Below are 25972 nucleotides of genomic sequence, written 5' to 3'. Positions count from 1 at the left end.
TCCCAAGTATTTTATTTTTTTTGAAGATATTTTGAATGGAGTGGTTGTCCTCATTTCCATTTCAGAGGATTTGTCGCTGATATACAGGAATGCCTTTGATTTATGCGTGTTGATTTTATATCCTGCCACTTTGCTGAATTCATTTATTAGCTCTAATAGTTTCTTTGTAGAGCCTTTTGGGTCTGCTAGGTATAGAATCATATCATCTGCAAATAGTGATAATTTAAGTTCTTCTTTTCCTATTTTTATGCCTTTAATTTCTTTCATCTGTCTAATTGCTCTGGCCAGTGTTTCGAGAACTATGTTGAAGAGAAGTGGAGAGAGAGGGCATCCCTGTCTTGTTCCAGATTTTAGAGGGAATGCCTTCAGTTTTTCTCCATTCAGAATGATGCTAGCCTGAGGCTTAGCATAGATTGCTTTTACAATATTGAGGTATGTTCCTGTTATCCCTAGTTTTTCTAGAGTTTTGAACATAAAGGGATGCTGTACTTTGTCGAATGCTTTTTCCGCATCTATCGAGATGATCATATGGTTCTTATTTTTAAGTCTATTGATGTGGTGAATAACATTTATTGATTTCCGTATATTGAACCAGCCTTGCATCCCAGGGATGAATCCTACTTGATCATGGTGTACAATTTTTTTGATATGTTTTTGTATCCGATTCGCCAGAATTTTATTGAGGATTTTTGCATCTAGGTTCATTAGAGATATTGTTCTGAAGTTTTCTTTCTTTGAAATGTCTTTGTCTGGTTTAGGTATCAGGGTGATGTTGGCCTCGTAGAATGAATTTGGAAGTTCTCCCTCTTTTTCTATTTCCTGAAGTAGCTTGAAAAGTATTGGTGTTAGTTCCTCTTTAAAGGTTTTGTAAAATTCTGCTGTATACCCATCCGGTCTTGGGCTTTTCTTAGTTGGTAGTCTTTTGATGGTTTCTTCTATTTCCTCAATTGATATTGGTCTGTTTAGGTTTTCTATATCCTCCTGACTCAATCTGGGCAGATCATATGACTTAAGAATTTTATCTATGCCTTCACTATCTTCTAATTTATTGGAGTATAAGGATTCAAAATAATTTTTGATTATCTTCTGTATTTCTGAAGTGTCTGTTGTGATATTGCCTTTTTCATCCGTATGCTAGTAATTTGAGTTCTCTCTCTTCTTCTCTTCGCTAGCATGGCTAAGGGTCTGTCGATTTTGTTTATTTTTTCAAAGAACCAACTTTTAGTTTTGTCAATTTTTTCAGTTGTTTCTTTTGTTACGATTTCATTAATTTCAGCTCTGATTTTAATTATTTCTTGCCTTCTACTTCTTTTGCTGTTGTTTTGCTCTTCTTTTTCTAGGATTTTGAGATGAAGTATGAGATCATTTATTTGTTGTTTTTTTCTTTTTTTAAGGAATGAACTCCAAGCAATGAATTTTCCTCTTAGAACTGCTTTCAATGTGTTCCATAGATTCTGATATGTTGTGTCTGTGTTTTCATTAATCTCTAAGAATTTTTTAATTTCCTTCTTGATGTCTTCTATAACCCATTGATCATTCAGTAACCTATTGTTAATTCTCAAGTGATGTATGCTTTTTCCTTCCTTCTTTTATCGTTGATTTTCAGTTTCATTCCATTATGATCAGATAAGATGCATGGTATTATCTCTACTCCTTTATATTGTCTAAGAGTTGCCCTGTGACATAATATATGATCTATTTTTGAGAAAGATCCATGTGCTGCTGAGAAAAAAGTGTAACTGCTTGATGTTGGGTGGTATATTCTATATATGTCAATTAAGTCTAGGTTATTAATTGTGTTATTGAGTTCTATAGTTTCCTTATTCAACTTTTGTTTGGAAGATCTGTCCAGTGGCGAGAGAGGTGTGTTGAAGTCTCCCATGATTATTGTATGGTGGTCTATTAGACTCTTGAACTTGAGAAGAGTTTGTTTGACGAACATAGCTGCACCATTGTTTGGGGCATAAATATTTATGATTGTTATGTCTTGTTGGTGTATGGTTCCCTTAAGCAGTATGTAGTGTCCCTCTTTATCCCTTTTGATTAACTTTGGCTTGAAATCTATTTTATTTGATATGAGTATGGACACTCCTGCTTGTTTCCGAAGTCCATATGAGTGATATGATTTTTCCCAACCTTTCACCTTCAGCCTATGTATGTCTTTTCCTATCAAATGCGTCTCCTGTAGGCAGCATATTGTCGGGTCTTGTTTTGTGATCCATTCTACTAGCCTGTGTCTCTTAATTGGTGAGTTTAAGCCATTAACATTTAGGGTTATTATTGAGATATGGGTTGTTCTTCCAGCCATATTTGTTTATTTCTGTTACTAAACATGGTTTGTTTTCCTCTTTGATTATTCCCCCCCCTTTACTGTCCTACCTCCCACTGTTGGTTTTCATTGTTATTTTCCATTTCCTCTTCCTGTAATGTTTTGCCAAGGATGTTTTGAAGAGATGGTTTTCTAGCTGCATATTCTTTTAACTTTTGTTTGTCGTGGAAAGTTTTAATTTCATCTTCCATCCTGAAGCTTAATTTCGCTGGATACACAATTCTTGGTTGGAACCCATTTTCTTTCAGTGTTTGAAATATGTTATTCCAGGATCTTCTAGCTTTCAGAGTCTGTGTTGAAAGATCAGCTGTTATCCTGATTGGCTTACCCCTAAATGTAATCTGCTTCCTTTCTCTTGTAGCTTTTAAAATTCTCTCCTTATTCTCTATGTTGGGCATCTTCATTATAATGTGTCTAGGTGTGGATCTCTTATAATTTTGCACATTTGGCATCCTGTAGGCTTCTAGGATTTGGGATTCTGTCTCATTCTTCAAGTCTGGGAAGTTTTCTCGTATTATTTCATTGAATAGATTGCTCATTCCTTTGGTTTGGACCTCTATACCTTCCTGTATCCCAATGACTCTTAAGTTTGGTCTCTTAATGTTATCCCATATTTCTTGGATGTTCTGCTCATGGTTTCTTAACAGTCTTGCTGAGCTGTCTATGTTCTTTTCCAGTTGAAATACTTTGTCTTCATTGTCTGATGTTCTATCTTCTAAATGTTCTACTCTGCTGGTAGTATTCTCCATTGAGTTTTTAAGTTGGTTTATTGCTTCCTGCATTTCTAGGATTTCTGTTTGTTTGTTTTTTATAACCTCTATCTCCCTGTATAGTTGATCCTTTGCTTCCTGGATTTGTTTGTGTAATTCATTGTCGAAGTGATCTTTCATTGTCTGATTTTGCTGTCTAATGTCTTCCTTGATACTCGAGATCATCTGAAGCATATATATCCTGAATTCTTTATCTGACATTCCATCTGCTGCAGCTGTTACCTCTTCTAAAGTTGTGTTGACCTGCATTGCTTGTGGTCCTTTCTTTCCTTGTCTGTTCATACTGCTTGCGTTTCTTTCTTCTTGGTGAAACTGTTGTGTTTTTGAAATTTCCCCCCCCCTATATATTTATATTGCTCTTGTATAGTTGAAAAGTCTCCCTTGCAGGTGCGGGCGGGGGCTCTGCTCTGCCCCTCCTCCAATTGGTGTGAGGTGTCTACCACGCCCGCGGACCCCTGGGCCTGATCCGCCATTCTGTCGCAGGTCTGCCTACCTTGCAGGTGGGGGCGAAGGCTCTGCCCTGCCCCTCCTACCACGCCCGGGGACCGCTTGGCCTGATCTGCAGGTTGGTCGCCGGTCTGCCCACCTTGCGGGCACGGGCGGCAGTTCCGCTCCGCCCCCACTCCAATTGGGGTCACTTGACCACCACACAGGCGGGCCGCTGGGCCTGATCTGGGCACGGGCGAAGGCTCTGCTCTGCCCCTACTCCAGTTGGGGTGAAGTGTGTACCACGCTGGCAGGCCGCTGGGCCTGATCGGCCGGTCTGTCGCAGGTCTGCTTACCTTGCCGGCGCGGGTGGCGGCTCTGCCCTGCCCCTCCTACCACGCCCGCAGACCGCTGGGCCTGATCTACAGGTTGGTCGCAGGTCTGCCTACCTTGCGGGCGCGGGCGGCGGCCCCGCTGCTCCCCTCTGGCTCGACGACAAAGCGAGAGAGACTCGGGTATCTGTGACTCACCCTCCCTACCAGGAGACCAACTGTTTCCGTCACCGCTGGCACCGATGAAGTTCTCTCCTTGGCCGCTCTCCGATGACATCAGATCTCTGCCATGCTGGCATCCCCTTTTCTATGGCTGAATCCAATTTTCTTCTCTTCCAATAGGCGGAGCTGTGCCCTCCGAGCCGAGCTTCTGCCCTCTATGTGCTGACAGAAATCCCTGTAAGGTGGCTCCTGAGAGTCTCTCAATCCTGTTAGTCCAGAGCCCTTTCACTTATCCGGCCCCTCCCCCTGTTCCTCCTCCCAGCCAGCCAGCCAGGTCCTGTTCACCGGAGGCGGTTCCCCAAGGATCTGATTACACTTGCAGCCCCACCATGTGTCCTATATCCCGAACGATGAACACCCTCTCTGTCATTCATCTAAGCCCCAGTGCTGTGGTGGGGTGATCTGGGAACCAACAGTTTAATTTTTCCCGACCCCTTTGGTGGGCACGCCCCCAGAAACTGGCAGCTAAGATCTTGGGTGTCGCCGCTGGTGTTAAGGGGAGGTGGGGATCTGGAATCCCCTCTGCTTCCCTACAGACACGCCCCCGGAGAGATTCCCGAGGTTTCCTGGCTGCTTGTATCTGGAGGGGGTGGGAGTCACACACCTGTTAACGTGGATTCCGCTGGGAAGGAATTCTGTTGGCGGAACTCTGGTGATGTCACCTCTCTGCTATGGCGGGCCCCAGGCTCCTTACCGGAGTGTCCATAGGGAGGGGTGGGACTGGTCTGTCTCTGGTTGGTTTCAGCTCCCGGTTCGCTATTTCATGAAGGCTTGGCGAGAGACCTCTTCCTAGAGTCCCTGCACCGCTCCTGCTGCGCTGCGCCTCGGAGGCTATCCGCCCTGACGTGGGGGCCGCGTGCAGGCAGCCGACAGTCGCCGAGTCACGCGGGCAGCGGCTGGCGGGTCTGGACCTCTGCGCTGCGTGCCGGAGATTCACTTGTCTAGGGCAAACTGTCACCTCCAAAAATCCTTCCAATTCCCGGCCGGTCTCTCTTTAGTGGAATTTTGCTAGTAGTTTCTCAGCAGGTCGAATCTAAGCATATCCATGCGTCTCTCTGACCCCATTGTTGAGGAGGTACTGAAAGCGCTGCCTCCCCACTCGCCGCCATGTTGGATCCCTGGGGCTTTCCTTTAACGTTTTTAATTTGTTTTTAAAAACAAAAAGAGCTAGGAGATCCTAGTTTACCAGCTGACATGAAGCTTAAAGCATTCTGCCTTTTGCTGAGTTTTTGCTTTTTATTCCATTGCAGAATACTGTTCCACAAAAATGTTGTACACAGATTTTCAATTCACTGTGGCCTTCATATATGAATACTTACAAAACATTTTCATTTTTAGCTCAGGTTGAAGACCCTGGTAATTTCTCAGCACTTTTGTGGTGATTTCACATTTTCAACTCTGGATAGTGCTAATATGAGATTAAGAATATCACACTTAGTTACTGAAGATTTCTATTTAAATAGAGTGTGTTACTTGGAAACATGGCCACACTTCCAGTGAAATGTCATATTAAACGATTAGTTAATTTGAACTTGCAGAATGAAAAAGTATGTTTGTCCTCTAATAAAAAGTAGTTAACATGTTTCACTGTCTTTTGCCTTCTTTCTTCTCCTTCCTATTTAAAACTGCCTACAAAAATCTGTTAGGTTTTCATGAAAGAAGAACAAAACATTTTAGCTTATTGAGGTTGAGACCTAATGGGTCAGAATGAATAGAGGCTTTTTTGAGTCTTCTCCTCCCCAAATGATACAAATCAAACTGGATTATAGTCTTGTTTGGTTTTGAACCTGAGCTGGCTGCATCCCTTTACAATACTTTCTGCTGTCTCATAGATTTGGTTTCTTTTCTTGTTGGGGGGGAGGGAGTCGGTTACTGGGAATCGAATTGTCAAACAGATAACTTGGTCATTAAAAAAATGACTTTTTACAGTGTCATACCAAAATTTGCTCTTTCAGGCCCATACAGTTTATCTAATCTCAATTTAAACCCTTTTATGGAAATTGATTTTAATTTCTTATTAATACTTCTTGCCCCTAATATTTATTATCTCAAATTTCCAGGAAGAGCAAAATTGCGAATAGATTAAAAAAAAAAAACTTCAGGTAATGAGCCAATATTATTCTGAAACATTGCCGCAGTCTGGCTGGGCACAAAATCACGAGCCACCACACCCTTATAGATTCAAACAGCAATTCTTTATTCCCGAACTCACACCGGCACTCTACAAACACGTTCTGGGGGAATCCACATTCTCTGCCCAATTCACGTTCTGGGCGAAATCCCAAATACTCTCTGAATCCCGCGAGAACTCAACGGGAACTCAACGGGAACTCAACGAGCAGGCGTGCCTGAGGCAGCAGGATACGCCCTATTCCCAGCAGGGTACACCTTAAACCTGGAACTGCCCTAAACCCGGATTGTCCTAAACCGGGAATGCCCTAAACCCCGATCAGCCCTAAACCCGGATCCGCCCTGGTCCTTGAGCAAGGTCACCTTACATGCAATGACACTGCAAATGACCTGGGTCATGCCATGCGTCATTCGTCATTCTTACTTAGCAATGGCCCTCAGCATCTCCCCCCTTCTGATTAATTAAACAACAAGCAATGTGGCTTAAGGACCGTGCCTGGTAGGTTGTTCAATTCAACATATGGTTCTCACCCGTCATGGGAAAAACTGACCTCTAGGTGTCAGCCTCCTGTCTTAGGTTGATACCACTGCAATTGGATCATACCCGTCACTGACTACCGGTCCAGCATACAGCCATACTTGTGGATAGGCCTATGCACCAGTAGGGGGGGTGAGGTTCTTGCCTCACCTCTGTTGGCCCCCAATTTTGCCCTTGGTGCCAGTGGGGGGGTGAGGTTCTTGCCTCACCTCTGTTGGCCCCCAAATTTTAGACCATCACTAGCAGAAGGGAGGAGGATACAGAAATGCCACGACACCAAGCCAGTTGACGGCTCCTTTGGAAAAATTGCATCACTGGTGACACCATCAGCAAAAATATGCCAGCACTACCACAATTCGCTGCACCAAACGATAGTTCACAATGTGTACAAGTGATACATAGTCCAGGCAAGTTCTGCAAGCAGTTCAAAGCAGAGGGGTCTATCAATATGTCCATTTCCTCCCAAAGTAAATCGAGTCCTTGATTGAGCATTACTTGTTGCGTTATATTCATTGATGCATCAGTTTATACAGTTTACTGTGATAGCTATCATAGAAGCTGTAGTCTGGTTTTATCTTTGTCTTCACCGGCACTGGGATGGAGATAGGAATTCTGGCAATGATGCTAAAGAGACATTATCCTGAACAGAATATTAAATATGATGAAAAGGAAAGGTGAAAGTAAACAAACAGATCTGTTAACCTCCTTTAAAAACAATCCTTAACAGTTGTTTACCTAATTTAAATTAGTAAACAAACAGATCTGTTAATCACCTTTAAAAACAATCCTTAACAGCTGTTTACCTAATTTAAATTAAACCATTTAAATCACGTGAATAAAAAAAAATAATAATAATTCGGATCCATTTTTTCATCAGCGCTCCTCATATAAGATCTATGGACATACGCACACACAGACATACAACACAAAACACAAATGTGCACACAAACGTACAACACATAAGACAATAGTAAAGGCCTTGTAGCTTTACCTAGGTGAAATCTCCATTGCAATGTTTAAAAACTCCACAGTCAAAAAATAAAACTGATCAGAAAAACATTAACCTAGGTTTGTATGAGCTCAAAAAATAAAATAGAACTTTATGATGTGGGAAAAAGCAATAATAAAATAGATACTGAAAAAAAGCACCCTGGTTAATCACTGTCGCAGATGTAAGAATAGCCAAGCTGGAGCCCTGGATATCAGCTGTTATGGATTTGAGTCAAATCATCTTCTTTTTGGTCTGTAGAAATTGCTTTAGTTAATCTCTCTGGAATCCAAATCGGCTGCTTTTCTCCCTGTGGAAAAACAAAAACAGAACCCTGACTCCAGACAATCACTGGGTCAGGACCTTTCCATTGTCCTGTTAGAATATCTTTCCAAAGTACTTTAGGCTTATGTACATTTTTTGGATACATATGCCTTTCCGCAGCACTAAGTCCTGATGAATCCAAATTTAAAAAGTTTAGAGTAAAAAGCGTTATTTTAAGTTTATCTTTGGGGGATATATACCCTTTTCCAATTCCCTCTTTTTGTTTTAATAAGTACATTTTAATCTTCTATTTTATCCAATATTTGACTTTAAACTTTTCTCTTCTACCTTTTTCTATCTAGAATGTCTGTATCTAATAGTTGTCTTAGCTTTTTATATTTTTTATCTGAAATACCTTTATTTGACATTTTTAACCATTTTCTATCTTATTTCTATCTTCTAGTTTTCTTCTAAGGTTTTTGTATTTACCCTTAGTTGCTTTTTTCTTTCCTAGTTTTATTTTGTTTCATATTTTGTGGGTTTAAAATTCTTGTCTTTCTACATCTTTTTTATCTTCATATATCTTTTTTATCTTTCTACATCTTCTCTCTTTTTTTTACCTTTCTGTACTTCTGTTTTTAAAGTTTTCCACTTCAAATTTTTAATCTTCTTTATCTAAATCTTTTATCCTATTATCTTCCCATTTTTTTAAGCAATGCCTTTAAGATTAACTAAGCTTCTTTCCTCCGTCATGAAGGCATTTTAACCACCTTCAATTTAACCTTTTACCTTTTGCAACTTACTTAGACATTTTACAACTTTTTACTTTACCACACACAGATTATCTCATCTAGAAACATTTCTTTTTCTTATAACCTTCCATATTAAAATATGTTTCCACATCTTGAATCTTTTTATATCTCTTTTTTCTTTTTTCCGCCATGAAGGTATCTCAACCACCTTCAATTTAACCTTTTAAAGCCTTCCAATTATCATCTATACTGTACTTTTAAATGTACTTTTTCACCACCTACAGCTTCACTCTTTTAAACAAGGCTTAGATTTTGTTTAAATCGCTTCAATGTTAGTTTACATGGCTGCCCTTCAACCAAAGGCTTTTTTTTTAACTCCATTGAGAAGCTTTGTCTCAATCTGCCATGTACAAATACCTTTTTCTTCTTTCTTCCTTTCTCAAGCTTTTAAAGTAAGTCTAGTTTCCTCAAAATCTTTTTAAATGGCATTTTACAACTTTTTACTTTACCACACAGAGATTATCTCATCTAGAAACATTTATTTTTTTTAACCTTTATATTACAATATGTTTTCACATCTTGAATCTTTTTATATCTCTTTTGTAGCTGTTAACCCTTTTTATAAATTCACATTTTGAAACAACCCTTATAAAATTTCTGATTTAGACAAATTACTCCACTTTAATAAGGTGAAATACTTTCATGTTTTTATGGTACTATAATAATATAATTGAAACCCAACTGAAACTTCTTATACTCTTTGTATATAAATTACACATGATATAATCTTAACACTTAGTAACCTTGTTTCAGCAAAGACACAGACCAAAGCAATATTAAACCTTTTTTCCATTCACCAATTTGTGAAAACACACATAATTTTTAAATATATTACCTTATGTAACTTAATAAGTAAAGAGTACTTGATTTTATATTTAGTGGTTGATATTTTAACACTTTAGCTTTGTAAATTAATCAGATGTCTGTAAAAACCAAGATCTTAGACAAATGCAGTAAACAGAACTAGCCCTCTCTTTCTTGTTGAAGAAAAATCTTTCTACAGGATACCATGATGGTCCCATTGATATACTTAATAACTCGTCTTTAAAAAGCCATAGGCTACATTTTTGTATTGTATCAACATATGTCCTAACTGTTCTTGGTCTTATTGGGGTGCCTTCTTCCTCTAACAATTTCTCTTTCTCGGGGGCAAACAACTTCAAACCTTGAGTCAACCATTTTCCCCAGTTTGCCTGAGAAAGTTCTAGGAACAGGCAACTTGAAATAAAAACAAAATAAATCAAAAAAGGAACACATTGTTTTTTGAAATGCTCACCCATTCTTTCTCTCTTCCTCAAGAGCGAGAAATTTCACTTACCTCCAAGTTTCAGGCATTCCCTGTAGGGACCACCAAATGCCGCAGTCTGGCTGGGAGCCGTCAACTGGCTTGGTGTCGTGGCATTTCTGTATCCTCCTCCCTTCTGCTAGTGATGGTCTAAAATTTGGGGGCCAACAGAGGTGAGGCAAAGAACCTCACCCCGCCACTGGCACCAAGGCTAAATTTGGGGGCCAACAGAGGTGAGGCAAGAACCTCACCCCCCCTACTGGTGCATAGGCCTATCCACAAGTATGGCTGTATGCTGGACCGGTAGTCAGTGACGGGTATGATCCAATTGCAGTGGTATCAACCTAAGACAGGAGGCTGACGCCTAGAGGTCAGTTTTTCCCATGACGGGTAAGAACCATATGTTGAATTGGACAACCTACCAGGCACGGTCCTTAAGCCACATTGCTTGTTGTTTAATTAATCAGAAGGGGGGAGATGCTGAGGGCCATTGCTAAGTAAGAATGACGAATGACGCATGGCATGACCCAGGTCATTTGCAGTGTCATTGCATGTAAGGTGACCTTGCTCAAGGACCAGGGCGGATCCGGGTTTAGGGCTGATCGGGGTTTAGGGCATTCCCGGTTTAGGACAATCTGGGTTTAGGGCAGTTCCAGGTTTAAGGTGTACCCTGCTGGGAATAGGGCGTATCCTGCGCGCCTGCTTGAGTTCCCGTTGAGTTCTCGTGGGATTCAGAGAGTATTTGGGATTTTGCCCAGAACGTGAATTCCCCCAGAACGTGTTTGTAGAGTGCCGGTGTGAGTTCGGGAATAAAGGATTGCTGTTTGAATCTACAAGGGTGTGGTGGCTCGTGATTTTGTGCCCAGCCAGACTGCGGCAAAACATCATTTCTTCAGTATTTGTTTTCGAAAAAGCTGTGCTTCCACTGCCTTTGCATCAAATTCCTCTCCCTGTACGTCATTTAGTTTGTTCATTAATCAAGCATGTGACTGTAATGTTGTAAACATTGTCAGACTACAGTATTCTCTTGCACTGTGAATGCTTGCAGATTTGAGAACCAGTTTGTTGTATAGGTTCTATTTCATAATTAAATTCAACATTAAATTATATTAAACAGAATTAGTGTACAACATTTATAAAAGCCATTTCCAGATGAGTTATTCATTTTTTACATTTGTTCACAATGTATATATAGTTTAAAATTCTTTTATTTACTAACTTGATTTACCAGATTTTAAATTCCAGCAAACATAGATCAAAGACTTGTTATTTCAACTCTAGTTCACATCTGAATTTATTTTGGAATTAATATAATGTTATAAAGTGAGGGTAATAAGCTATATTGTGTGTTTTATATATCATCGAAAGATGTCTCATATGTAACATTTCTTTACTATATTGAAAAATATAAATTCAAATTGATATAAATAAAAATATAAATTCAAATTGATTGTTAATTCATAAATATAACAATTCTAAAGTGATTTCCTTCCTTTTCAGAAAGATTTTCAGGAAATCTGATTGTGATTAAGGAAACTTTGGTCAAAATAATATTGATATTAATTCAGGAAGCTCATCTTTTCCTTCTAATGCTATTTTATCTAATCTGTGAATCTTTTTACTTCTAAGGCATTGAGCAATGCTATTTTCCAAGACACTGAAAACATCACTTCTGCCATGTTTCTCTCCCAAAACATGTTCATGCCTGTGGGAGACTTAATAGCTATAGAAATCAAGTGCCAAATATATATCAGTAGGGCTTAATCAGAAATCAAACCCAGCCAGAGATTTATATCTATAAATGATACCCAATATATAAAAAATTTATAAATTCTCTTAACTTCTTTTTCCTTTATCTTTTTTTTATATCTGACATCTATATTAGTCATATTTCTGCCACTGTGACAAAATCTCTAAGAAAATCAACTTCAAAGAGGAAAAATTTATTTGGCTCACAGTTTCAGAAATTTCAGTCCATGGTCATCTGGCTCAGTCGCTGTGGAACTGTGATGAAGCAAAGTATCTTGGCAGAGAAGGTATTTTGAAGCAGAGCTTTTCACCCCCATGGCATCTGAGAAGCATAGAGAGATAAGGAAGAAAAGACAGGGGCAAGATAGTCCCCAAGGGCATAACTCCAAGGACCCACTCCCTCCAAGTAGTTTCTGCCTTCTATAGTTTCCACACCCTCCCAATATTTGATTCAGCTATGAATCCCTTAATACATTAGTACATTGATGAGGTCAGAGCCTCGTGATTCAATCACTTTTTAAAATCCCCACTTCTGAACATTGCTTCATTGGAGAATTAAGCCTTCAGTACATGAAACTTTGGAAGACTTTCCAGGTCCATACCATAACATGATAATATAGAGTCATTTAGAAACATACTAATATTGTTTTATTAAAATGAGAAGAGCCCCTGACTACAAAGGGATTGGGGATTATTTTCTATTGGACACTATAGACAGATTTTAAGCTCAGGGAGAAAACCTCCTTTCCCTGGATATTCTCCTCAACCATGATTTCAGTAGTAGCCTAAATGCTAATGATTCCCTTGGACTGTATCTTTAGCTTGAATCTTTCTCTTGGTTTCCTACACCACCAAAATTGCAATCTATATATGATATCTCCAACTTGATATGTTGCTTGTACCTCAAACTTACCAGGACTAAAATCAGGTTTTTTTTTTAACAACATGCCTTATTGATAGTATCAAACTCTACCTCATTACCCATTCCAGATTTAAACCTGGAGTCCCCCAAAAGCTCATGTGTTGGCATGATCCCCAATGGTAGTACTATTGGGAGGTGATGGAAGCTTTAGGAAAGGAGAATCAAAGGAGTAATGCCTTTGAAGGGTTTATTTTCTCTCTCTCTCCTTTCCTCTCTGTCTGTCTGTCTCCCTCTCTCCCTCCCTCTCTTCCCTCTTCCCCCCATGATGGGGCCTCACCTCAAGCCCCACAGGTTGAGACCAAGTAGCTGTGGACTAAAACTTCTGAAACTGTGAGCCAAAATAAGTGTTTCCACCTTTTAAATTGTTTTCTCTGATATTTTGCCTCATCTACCAAAAAGCTGATTAACATAGGAAATTGGTTTTGAGAAGTAAAGTTGTTGCTTTGATTGTACCCAACCATGTGGTTCAGAAGCCTTTGGAATTGGTTTGTGGGAGGAGTTTGGAAGGGTTTGGAAATGCAGTCTAGAAAAGCCTAGAATGTTGTAAGTGGAGCTTAATGGGTAATTATGGTGTGAGCTTGGAAGACCAGAATGCTGATAGGAATGCAGACAATGAAGATTGTGCTCATGAGGTTTTAGAAGAGAATGAGGACTCTATTTGGAATTGGAGTAGAGGATTCATGTTATATACTGTCAAAGTGTTTGTCTGTATTTTGCCCATGCCCTGAAACTTTGAGTGGGACTTAGATTAATGGTGATGGACTTGTTTATCTGGAAAAGGCGATTTCAAGGTTGCTTTCAGATTTGCAGTAAGAATCTGGAACAAAAAGCAGTTTGACCAGAAAAATAAGCCCATGTAAAGTTGGGGCCAGGGAAGGTGTGGTTGCTGAAGAGATTAACACAATTAAAAAGAAGCCAAGTACTTTGCACTGGGAAAATAGAATAAGATGCCTTGAGGGCACCTCAGGAATTGACCTAGACCCCCCACTTCACAGGATCAAGGACATAAAGGTGTAAACTTGTTTGAAAGACTTTATTTGTGGAGTTGGAGGAGATTGCTGCTCACACAAGTTTGTCTAGGGAATTGGTCCCCTGGAATTCACTCCCCCGTGCTCATATGTCCAGGTACTCAGAGGCTGCTTGCAGTTGTGGTTTAGGTAGACTCAGCTACTGCTCAAATCAGTGGCAGACCTTGACCTTGTCCACATGATGCTGATTTTATAGGCAAGAATTATAGGATCACCAAACTTGAAGCCACAATCACTCCTTAATTCTTCCTTTCTCTGGACCCTTCATAATCACTCAGTAAGCAACGAAAGCCCTACCCATTCTACTTTCACATTCTCATATCCCTCTTTCCTTTTCAGTCTTCACTTCTATTTTCCTGGTTGAAACATCTTCTTACTAAACTCTTAACAGTAACCTGCTGATGGGCTTTCCTACATCCATCCCCCAACAATCCATTTTCCATATCTACTATTGGAAATATTTTTCTGAAGTTCATATTTGATCATGTCACATCTAGCATTTCTTTCTAATCACATAAAGTTTGTAGCAGTACAATTAAGATCTTTAGTGATCTGGCCTTGCCCATTCTTTCCTGCTACAGCTTCTATTCCTCCTTCCCACATAGATCTTCTTGAGTCTCAGCAGCCTGTTAGACATGCCCTAAGATGCCACACATTCCTGTGCCTTCTATGTTTCTGCTCATCTGTTTGTTTTTCCCCATACCCATCCTTTTTCTGATTTTCTACCCTCCAGTGAGTTATCTATGCACAGACTTGTCTTGCCAGCCAGATTGCAGGCTCGTTATGCGAAGACTGTTTTATTCATCTCTATGTCTACAGTACTTGATCCATAGGAAGTATCCATAAATATATTGAGTCCGCTGAAGTCCCCGCCAGCCCACCTGTAGACAGCTAAATATGTACCTTATACAGAATCAGATTTCCTGTAACCTCAACCTTACACAGCTAAAAATCTGAAATCATATTTTTAAAAATATGCAAGCACTAGAAATAAAAGCTTCTGCACTAGAGACATGCTCTATGATTTTCATACCACCCTGGGCTTTTATTCACAATCTATACTTATTTAGTTTAATGCTTTATAAGATTGTTTAATTGCTGTTCTAGTTTCCAGTATATAAACAAACCAAACCCAGTGTAGAAATACAAGAGTATATGTCCTGTGATGGCCAAGAAGATGGGCTGACAATTTTCATCAGATGAAGATAAAAATCCTCCCCCCCCCGAAAAAAAGAGAAAACTAATTTTGGCACAGATTAGTAACATGTATTACTAATAATGACTCACCATAAAGAAAGGTTGCTTTAGTTCCTCTGCCCTCCTCTTTAGAAGGCAGTATATTCTGTAAAATACTTCAATAAGATATTCTGTTCAAGATGATTGACACAAAGTTTTATCATATAAAAAAACTAAAGTTTAGGTACTTTATTAATTTACCTTATATGGGACATCTGATTATGTAATGCTGTCAGATAGTGGTTCTTCACTATCACAGAGCTGTTTTTCACAGATTTTGCATATTGAAAATATAAAAATCGGGGCTGGGATTGTGACTCAACGATAGAGTGCTCACCTAGCACATGTGAGGCACTGGGTTCGATCCTCAGCATCACATAAAAATAAAAAATAAAATAAAGATATTGTGTCCAACTACAACTAAAAAATAAATATTTTTTAAAAGAAAATATAAAAATCTGTTGAAGGAGGAGAATTTTTCTTCTGTGCAGTTTCTTTCCTGAATTCAGTCCATTACTGTAATATAATATTTATAAACTACTGGCAGTTTGCCCCCAGTAAAGCTAGTACAAGATATTCACAGGTGTATCTTAGTGCAAAAAAATTAAAATAACAATTGTTTTCTTTGTATGATGTTATTTCTGCTAGCATTAGAGTAACCCATTTGTTTGTTCTTATTCCTTCTTATCTACCCATCTTCATGTCATGATATTTAGCAGTATAGTTGGATAATTTCTAGAAATATGTACAATCTCTACATGATTCTAGAACCAAATGTTAAATTGTGGTGTTTATGAGTGTGATACAGAAATTCATAGATGAGAAAGATTAATGTGAACTAAAATAGAAATGATATCTTGAAGAACACTGACGTGGAATTGGATCCTTTGTAGACACAGCTGGGCATATCTGTCTCAGGGAAATGTGGCCAGGTGTCCATTGGCCCTTCAACTCAATATCACCTGTTGAGAAAGTTTCAAGGTTCCCTGTTGGCTTGTTTATCCCCACAAAAATTTCAACAGAACTGAGCATAAAACTAATGTATGACTAATACATGAATTAAAAATTAATTAATAAAATATATAAGCTATAAATTATATGTGTATATTATACCGTAACATAAAAAGCTAGGTTGATTTTGTGACATGACTAAAGAATAACAGAACTTATTTTGCATGTACCAGAGCTTCTACCCCAAAGTGAGTGGTGTTCATCTTCCCATTCCATTATGGGAACCTGTATACTCTTCTCTGTAACACTGCTATTTCTCAAAATATCTTTGGAACTCCTCCTCTGAATTTCCTTCAGAGGCTGACTCATTCTTTTCAGTATCCTCAGAATCTTTTTCAGCTAAGAGTAGATTTGAATTTAGTAAGGAGAAGTCACATAGGGCCAGGTATGGTGAGTAAATCAGAGAATCGGCTGAGAAATGCTATTTTTGGTAACTATAAGTAATGAGAGTGTTTTCTAGTTTGACTCATAAAATAACCAAAAATAGTTATCATCATAAAACAAAAGGTAAGTTGGAAGTTTATCATTTTAAAGTCTAGTCTGATTGCTCTTATAATTTTCTGGCCCCAGAATTGGTCATTGTTCCCCAGAATCCTGACCTGTTTTATCTGACCTCACAGCCCCATGAAACCTGTCTATTTTTCTTTCCACATTCCCACTACAGATTCATCTTCTGACCCTCTTGTTCTCTGGCAGAGCCTCCTCCTTAGGGCCCTGTGCACTACCCAGAGGTACCTTCCCTTTCAAGAACTAGTCCAGTTCCTACTCCTGGAAGGGAATCTTTTCACTTCCTAAGTTCCACTAAATTTATAGTGAGGCTCCTTTCTTTTTGAGGAAAGGCCTATTCAAAAAAATGGTTGCTATCCCCAGGAAAATACATCCATGTTGAAGAATTTTTCCCCTGAGAAGCTTGTTCATAAACTTCTCACTATCATTTCCACCATGCATATTTGGGGCTTTGATGTTTGGGGTCTTGGAATCAGTCTTTACCCTTCCAACTAACCTCCAAGTTTCTTATTGGTAAGGAAATAGTACTCCTTTTCTTTCTTTACTGTATACACAAAAATGCTGAGTATATAATGATTGCATTCTGAAAATTTGGGGGGGGGTTTAAAAGGTTTTTATGTTGTTGTTGTTTTTTAATCTACCTGCCTGCTACCATTGCTATCACATTTGGTTTTTATAAGAGACAGAGTTTTAATTTTTTTTGTTGTTTATAAGATAAAAGCTCAGTGTGTTAGGTTACATATCACAGGACATCCTTTAAGCCCCAGATGATATCCCTAAAATGTGTTTCTCAGGAGATAATCCATATCTTCCTGTTTTGACATATAAATAAATACTGTGAAGCTTAGATGCCATAGATCCTGTTATATAGCAGAGCAGATTTTATCCCCTTTACACATGACACGAGGACTCTCTCCTGCTGTTACACAGGAAACCAGTAAAGTATATGCTATTGTCATCTCCTGAAGCCAACATAATCAAACTGTAATGTATACAGTGAAAATTCAACAGGCACTTCATTTTCAGATTGGCCAAACCCACATCAGAACTTACACAGTTTATATCAGGTTTGGGATATTTTGAATCATGAATTTAAAACTTTATTTTATCAAAATACTTAGGGTAAAACTCTTCTGGATAATGTAATTTTCTGTTTAACTGAGTTCTTAAAATTTAAGCATTTAATAAAATGGATGGTAAACCTGTTAATTTAATGTTCAATTGATCCTGACCCAGATCTTGGATGATCTCTGATAAGTATTTGTGATTATTATAGCACTAGATGGCTGGCAAAGATATGAGATTATAGTGACTATCCTAGAAACATATCCTGAACATCTGCTTGTTGAGAGCAATGGATTTGTCTTTGTGGTTTTTTAAACATTTTTATTAGTTGTTGATGGGCCTTTATTTTATTTATTTATATTCAGTGCTGAGAATCGAACCCACTGCCTCACACATGCTAGGCAAGTGCTTGCTCCACCACTGAGCCACAACCCCAGCCCTTTTGTACTTTTTTTAACAGATATTTTCATCAGCTTATTTTTCCTCATTTTCCCTTTCCTAAAAGCAGAGTTTTTGATTGTTTTGTTGCAAATTACTTGAGATCTTGCAGGGTGTGGCTTCTGGGTTCTTCAGGGAAGGAATTCCTGTTTTAATTGTTAAACCACACTTCAAAGGTAATGTAAAGAATCTGCTGAATTATTTATGAATGTTAAGACTCATTACACTTTAATGTTTCATGAATAATTTTACTATGTTAATATTTTGGGCTTTTTTATTATATCTAGTTAAAAAATCTAAGTTTAGAAGAACTGCAGATGCGGTTAAAAGCACTGGACCCCATGATGGAACGAGAAATAGAAGAACTTCGTCAAAGATACACTGCAAAAAGACAGCCTATTCTGGATGCAATGGATGCAAAGAAAAGAAGGCAGCAAAACTTTTGAGTCTAATTTCTCTCTGTTTTATAGCTACTCTACAGACCAAGAAACCACTAAGAATTAAAAGAATACTATGAGGTTTTTTTTAATCCCTAAGATTTATGCTCTACAGCTAGGCAAAGATCAAAAACTAATGATGGCACATATCTATGAAAGTTCCCAAAAGACACAATTTACAATTGTTTCCACTGTGTTTTCATTTTTAAACTATGAGAACAATAGAAATGTGTTCTTCTCTCTCTCTCTCTGTCAGCTGAATACCAGCAATAAGGCTGTTATGAAATGAAGGCTGTATTTAGAGACCTTGAAGATCCAAAGCTATTGTTTAATTGTATAGCAATGAAGGGCTTTATGTTATAATATTCTTTACCTAGAAGCCTATTTATTATTGTATCTTCTTAGGTAGACTTATTTATTTATGCTATTTCACTTAGTTTTGTTTTTAAAAGGCAGGACAGGATAGTTTTATGAAGGTTAACAGTGATAATGTACAACCAAATTATATTTTAAGCAGGGAGCTAGGGGTACATACCTTGATTTCCAGGATAGTTTTCCAATAAAAGCAAAGTGTAATAGCAGTAGTACCCAAATGGGCTAGGCTTTTTTATATTGAAGCAATAAATTTTTACTTTTCAAAATTTTGATTTTTTGATTTTTGATATTTGGTACAAGTAGAAATATATATATATATATATATATATATATATATATATATATATATAGTCAAACAGACCAATAATGTTTAAAACCAAAGAAATGAATGAAACTTGCACAAAAGAAAGTATAGTAAATATTTTTAAATAAATGAAACCTTAAGACGAATGTAATTTGTTAATATTGTTTCATGTTTCTTGTATAGGTCTCTTAGCTAAACTGAATCAAACTGTAATAAGCTCATCAACCTTATTTCTGTGAAAGTGTGCTCTGTATAGTCACAGGGCTTGTTGTTGATTTCATTTATTTCCTGGAATTGGTAAACATCATGTGCCTGATGATAACAAAATAGCAAAAACATTTGTACTAAACTGTGCAAGCCTTGGGGACTGGGGGGTGGGGGAATGGTTAAAAGCATTAAAAAGAAACTCATTTCTAAGCTGAATGAACATTTGTATAATTGAACTGGGACCAGTTGTTTCCTAAGCTACATATGGCCATCTTGACAGTGTTTGTTCTTTTCTGTCTTTAATTATTATGTGTAAGTCATAAAGAAAAATAAATTTTACTGTGTCACCCAGCACATTTCATCTCTGTATCTTTTTTAAAACTCACGACCTAGACTTTCTTTTCCAAGCAAGGAAACTACAATAGGCAGGAAAGGCTAGATTATGAAGGGATAATAAACCTCAAACTTTAGTGGCTTAACTTGACAAGGCTATTCCTTATTTGAGCCCCAGGCCCATCCCATATTGGCAGAGGACCCTGCTCTCCTCATCCACTCCCAAGGACACGCTGATACAACATTTGTGGTCACCATAATTGGGAGAGGGCCCTAGCAAGTCACTCTCACTCTAGCAGCAGTGATGTGTCAAGTAATCCATAACTCAGTATTCAGAATCAGTCACATGGCCACTCCTAATTATATAGGTCAAACAGACCAGTAATGTTTAAAACCAAAGAAATGAATGAAACTCTTGCAAAAAAAGAAGCAAGTAAGTACAACCTTACCATGTGGCTAGAATTTGCCAATGTCTGCCACAGAAGGTACATCATCTCTGGACAGCTTCCATTCCTTTGTTTGTTTGATATATATATATTTAGTTGTAGATGGACCCAATACCTTTATTTTATTTATTTATTTATTTATTTATTTATTTATTTATTTATTTATTTTTAATGTGGTGCTGGGGATCAAACCTTGTTAAGATGGTCAGATGAGCTGATCAACTCAACTCAGCCCTATTTCCCCCACCACCACCACCAACCTAACACCTAGCCTGGTATGACACAATCAAATGACTTATTTGCTATCATCCAAGCCAAACCCCCTACATCAAATGAAGATGTGTTCTCTCCAGTTTGCCTAAATTAGAAAATCTGTACAAATTATTTCATGAGGCCTGTTGTTAGCCCTAATTCATTATGAACAAGAGTTCTCCTTTTAATAATGTCATGTTCTGATCACAATGTAATTTTTATGTGAATAGAATTTATACCCTGTTACATCTATATCTATTTATATATAATGAACACACATATTTAAGAGAATTAAGAACAATAGATGATGTTTTATTTTAAAGCTATAGGAAATTCCAAAACATTTTAGGATAACTATCTTGAAACTTTTCCTATCTTCTCACTTCCACCCCTACCAAAAAACAAAACAAAATTTAAAAACAGGTTTTTAAGAACTATACTTGAAAGTAATCTTCAAGTCTAGTTAAGCTTTGATCAATCATGATACTTAGGAAAGCATATTTCTAGTTATTTTAATGTGTTTAAAAAGAAACCTCTTATTTTGACCTTGGTTGCTGAGAACTTCCCAAAAATAGGTAAGCGCACTTTCTGCATGCCCCCACTCTTTAATAAATACAGTATGTGAATGTAAGCGAAGCTCATGAGTCAAGGTTTACTCATACTGCAAAGCCAGCATTGTTGTATATATTGTCCTGTAGATGAGAAAGGTTTTTCTTTGACTTTATGAACTTAGATGACTCATTTCTCCAGACTTACAATACATTGACACAGCTTATTTTTAGCATGGTTTTATGTTCAAATTATGAGCTACTTTGGCCTATATAAGAAGAAAAATATATTTATTTAAATGGATTTCAAAATAATAATAACAGCACTTTGGGGGTACTTACTATGTGTCAGACAATCTTACCTACATTACTTACCTGCTTTTATATTTCTTCTGCTTATTTACTGAAGCACAGCCCCCAAGTCACGCTCTACTCACTGATGGGTATGTAGCTTCTCTTCTCTAACGGAAATTATATAATACGTTAATAAGATGTTTTTAACTTAGTCACAGGAAATCTTTTCAAATTTTTGACACATTAACATTCAGTAGGAATGCTATTTTTGTTTCCTATTCTATATGATAAAGATTAATGATTAAAATAAATCCTGAAAATACTGGTATTCTAAATAGAACATTAAAAAAATAATTGGAGTTACATTGCTTTACCTAACCATTATTAGGCACAGACATTTAATTAGATATTTCATCAAAATGCTATTTTGGAGTACAAGGTATTCTTTTTTTGGCACAGAAAACTATGAATCTAGAATCTAATGAGCTCTATTATTTTTTGCTTGTTTGAGCAATGTGATGCAACCTAGACCCAGGGAATTGTATATACTTTAGGTGGGCAGTCCCATACCACTGAACATGTGCTCCAGGGTGACATGTCCTCCAGGAATCCAGTCCAAGTCCACACAAAACATCTTCACCCCCAGCCAACCACTTCCCAGTCCTTTATGGGTCACAGAAAGACACAAAACCAACTCCATTCTTCCATCAATTCTGTAAAAACAATTCCAAGTTTATGTCCTTCTCACATCATTAGCCAGATTCCCTACCACTAATTTCTTCACTGGATTAATCTACCTAAATAAAAATTCTGATCTTTTTCTCACTTTTCTGCTCACCCTGTATTGCCTACCCAATTACAGGGAACTCTGCCTCCTAGTATTCAAGATCTGCAATATCCTCAACTGACATTTATGGCCTCATCTACTGTTATTTCTTTATTTGAAAGAGACCTTTCTCTCCTCTAAACAGAACTGCTTCCAAGCCCATTATAGTGATTCTTTTATCTTGCTGGGTTGTGAGGTTCTTGAAAGCAGAGATGTTTATCCGTCTTGTTTCACTACATTTCTTGCCAGTATATTAGATATAAATTGATATTAAAGTTTCATTAAATGCAGTGAGCTCAAACGATGAAATTGTCATCATTAATCATATAGGCTGTGTCTTAAGCATCCAGTCACTGTTACAACAACATCTACCATTGTTTGAGCTAAGTCATGTACTTTTGATACATTATCTGAAAACTTCACAACAAAATGCATATTCCTTCCAATGAAAACGAAAGGAAAGATTAGAAGGAAAGGATTGGAGAGATTAAATGAGGTCACATAGCTAGTTAATGCCAGTATGGGCTTTAAACTTCCATCTGTCTCCAAATCTTTGCTTTTTCCACTAGACCACATTGTCTAATAAACACAGGAGATCTGGTTCTAGAATGTTGGATAGGGTTGCTAAGCCTGCCTGCTCATCTATTTAGGAGATAATTAAAACTTAGAAGAAGATCATTGGTTAGCTGTTTTTACCTTTTTCACATTTCATTGGAACCTGTGTTTCCTGAAATGACATCCTTTCTGCACGTTCAGAAAAATGCAGGGTGCATTTACTCAAGCTTCCAAGATGAGTTATAGAGGATGTTTTTCCTTTATTATTAGGATACATGTGGAGTTCTTGCGCCTTGAACACTGGTTTTTTGGTAAACTATAATGTATTCTATTATCTCCCTTACCAGTTTTTCTTTGATAATGAGTACTTTAGGGAAACATTTGTCAGCATAGTGGAATGAGTCTAGCATCAGAAGCTCAGTGACAAGGGTTCCAATCCCAGTTCTTTACATATTTGTTATCCTGGGCAAAAATAACCCTACCAATATGTTTCAATTTCTTTATGTGTAATAATGCAGCAGTTATGAAGATCAAATATGTACATGTAAAACACTTTTAATATAAAGTTCCTAGCGTAGGACACTGAGTGTTAGCTCAAAAAGAAAATTTTAATCCTTTTTGGTTTAGTGCATTGTTTTTGCAAGAAAAAGACTTTGTTTGTTGATAAGCAAATTTATTGTTACTTCTAAGGTGAATTACACCCTTCTAGAACCCAGACATGTTTTCCATTAAGGGCTGGCTTAGTCTACTCTCAGGTAGTGGTTTGTACTGAGAAGAATCTAACATTTGATTTTTAAAAGTATTTCCTTTTTACACAGAGCAAAGTTGTATTAAGCTAAACTTTTTTTCAACCTCTCTTTACAACTATTTCTGTTATATGGGATTATTATTAAGGTTTGGACATTTATTCATATATTGCCACATTTGTGAAGACCCATCAGGAAATTTCAGCCCCTAAAGTTTTGTTTCACAAAAGTGTTAGCATTCTTGTTCCTTACAAAGGTGAATTATGTAATTTACTTGGCCCCAGTTTACTTTCATTCCAGGAAACTCAAAATCAAGTTTACATTTTAATAGCCTTATGAGATTCTGTGATCTGCAAATCTATATTTCCTGATCCTGTATTTATAAAAACTGAAAACATTTTTTAAAGGAATTATCTGGAGGTATGAGTTCGTTCACTGTACACAGTAAGAGCTGGTTCCCTACCATGTGTAACCTTTATATTGTTTTCATAGGGTGCTTATGAGTGTGTCAAAGTGATTAGTTGTTCAGGTTCAGGGTCTGGAGCACTATTGGAGTTTTCCATGTGGGAGTATGCCACCCAGGTTCCAGAAGACTCAGATAACTGTCCTTCCTCTTCTGGAAGGAACTAAGAAAAAATACCATAATTGTCCTTGGTCCTCACACCTTCTTCCCCCTGACCTGTTCAAATCACATGTACACAAAAACTTTCCAGGAAGTACCTTCTAGCCCCAGGCCAGATCACAGGTCAAAATCCCTTAAAAAAATCTGTTTACCTTTGTATTTTACCATTTTTATTATTCTATTCATAAACGACTTCGTATTTTCAATGAAAAGAGAAGGATATGAACAATAAAAAAGAGAAGAGCAAAAGAACAAAATTCTAAAACATGATACCAATGACAGTTTTAACCAAAAATTACAAAATAGAATCATACCCATATATCCTTTTTTTATGAGGAAGCACTAAGAGCTAATGAGTTCTAAAATTTTTCTTGTAGAAAACCCAGTGTCTGCCTGTGTTTAATCAAGCAACTAGTTGTCTTAAATTTTTATAGGATTTTCCAAGGTGATCTGTAATTAGCTGAGTGGAAGCTAAATAAAACCTGAGACTAGAGCGCTCAGCTTTTAAACATTCTCTTTCTAATGTTTCAGTGTGTACAGAGCATGCTGGATGGGGGCAATCCTGCAGCTGTGCATTTTCAGCCTTTCCATTTATTCCATGACAGCTTTCTTTCCTATTTAAAAAGAAAATATTCTTGGCAAGAATATTCAAATGAGAAGACATAATAGCACTTGGAACAGAAGACTTTGATGTTAAAAAAAAAAGATACACTGAGGAATCTGAAATGTAGAACTGTTTAATTATTAATGAATTGATATGAAAATTCATGAATTCATTCTATGTTGACCTTTCAGAAAGTATATAAAAGGTTTTTTTTAAGTATACTAGCTGATGACCGTAAATCAGTTCACCCTCTTAGAATGTGATCTTTGAAAATTATACCTGATAGTATCTGATATTAATGGACTACTGAACCTGAGCCTTAAAAGTTGCCACAAAGTGTTTTATTATTTTGAAGGCAAATTAATTGCCTTAACAAACCAGTAGTGATTTAGAATATGATTTGAATCTGAATATGGTAGGCGGTCATAGAAGTTCACTGAGAATGTTTTGAAGTTCTTTATGCAAAGTTATTTCAATTTCATTACTAATGAGCTTCTGGGGTTTTATTCTTGTTCAGTGAATCCTGATGCCTTACCCAGTCCCCTGACATTTATCCAAAGCAGTAATAGCAAATATATACAAATATACATAATATCCACCCATGGTACCGTATCATTTCTGACTTGGCTGAACAAAAACAACAGATTCTCCTGGCAGAAGGGACCTATCCTTACCTTGTCCAAACTGAAGCAAATCCATTTCTTCAGTTCTTAAGGTTGTTGTAAAAGACAAGCACACTTAAATCTCTTACGCATTGGAACTCATCAAAGGTAGGTGACTTTGAAGCTTGCCACTAACTTGCTTGATGAACATGAATGAGTTACTTAATCCTTCCTAAAAGTCTCCACTTCTTTATCAAGAGAAGACAATTTGAGGGTTATGAAGAGGAAATGAGACAGGGATGTAAGCCTCAGAACAGTACCTGGCACCCACTGAGCACCAGGGGCCTGCTCTTTCTTTCCTCATCCACAACCATCCACTGATCACTATCTCTGTGCCAGCTTCTATGCTAAGTGTGATCACAGAAAAGAAGACGTGGTTTCTGCCTAGATGGTGCTTACAGAGACATAAACAAATCTGGTAGCAAGTGGCAGTGAGAAAGGCTGCACTTAAGAATTATTCAAACTGGGTTTAAGGACAGGGAGAAGGGTATTTGGAGAAGGGAAAAAGACATACAGAAAGGCAGAGATGAGAAACAATCTTTAGTGTACCTTTCAGTGTCTGAGAAAGTTCACTACTCAGTAAAAGCATTTAGGAAAAATGTGTTGAGGATGATTTATATTGCCCTCTCTGTCCTACTTGTGAGGAGAATTTATAGAACCATGTAGTCTGTACCCATCACCAAAAGAAACTCTTTAAATAATTTTCTAG

At 37.5% G+C, this 25972-nt stretch overlaps 1 protein-coding gene across 2 annotated transcripts in view; it reads left to right on the top strand.

The window, feature by feature from the left end:
• Window positions 1-25972, top strand: part of Stk3 (serine/threonine kinase 3) — a 370473-nt gene that overhangs the window by 313537 nt on the left and 30964 nt on the right. Inside the window, exon 11 of one of the 2 annotated variants that reach the window (XM_046464887.2) lies at window positions 18340-19729. The exons of the other annotated variant lie outside the window; for it this stretch is intronic. Coding sequence (XP_046320843.1) covers window positions 18340-18498 — 159 coding nt within the window. The 3' untranslated portion in view covers window positions 18499-19729. Of the gene's footprint in view, window positions 1-18339; window positions 19730-25972 lie in introns of those variants that run through there. 2 annotated transcript variants of the gene reach the window in all.

This window comes from Marmota monax, unplaced genomic scaffold (assembly GCF_021218885.2).
Source record: "Marmota monax isolate L192 unplaced genomic scaffold, Marmota_monax_Labrador192_F-V1.1 WCK01_AAM20220418_F8-fsc00003, whole genome shotgun sequence".
Classification (NCBI taxonomy): domain Eukaryota; kingdom Metazoa; phylum Chordata; class Mammalia; order Rodentia; family Sciuridae; genus Marmota; species Marmota monax.
The sequence above is the reverse complement of the archived record's forward strand: the minus strand, read 5'-3'. Positions and strand labels throughout refer to the sequence as shown.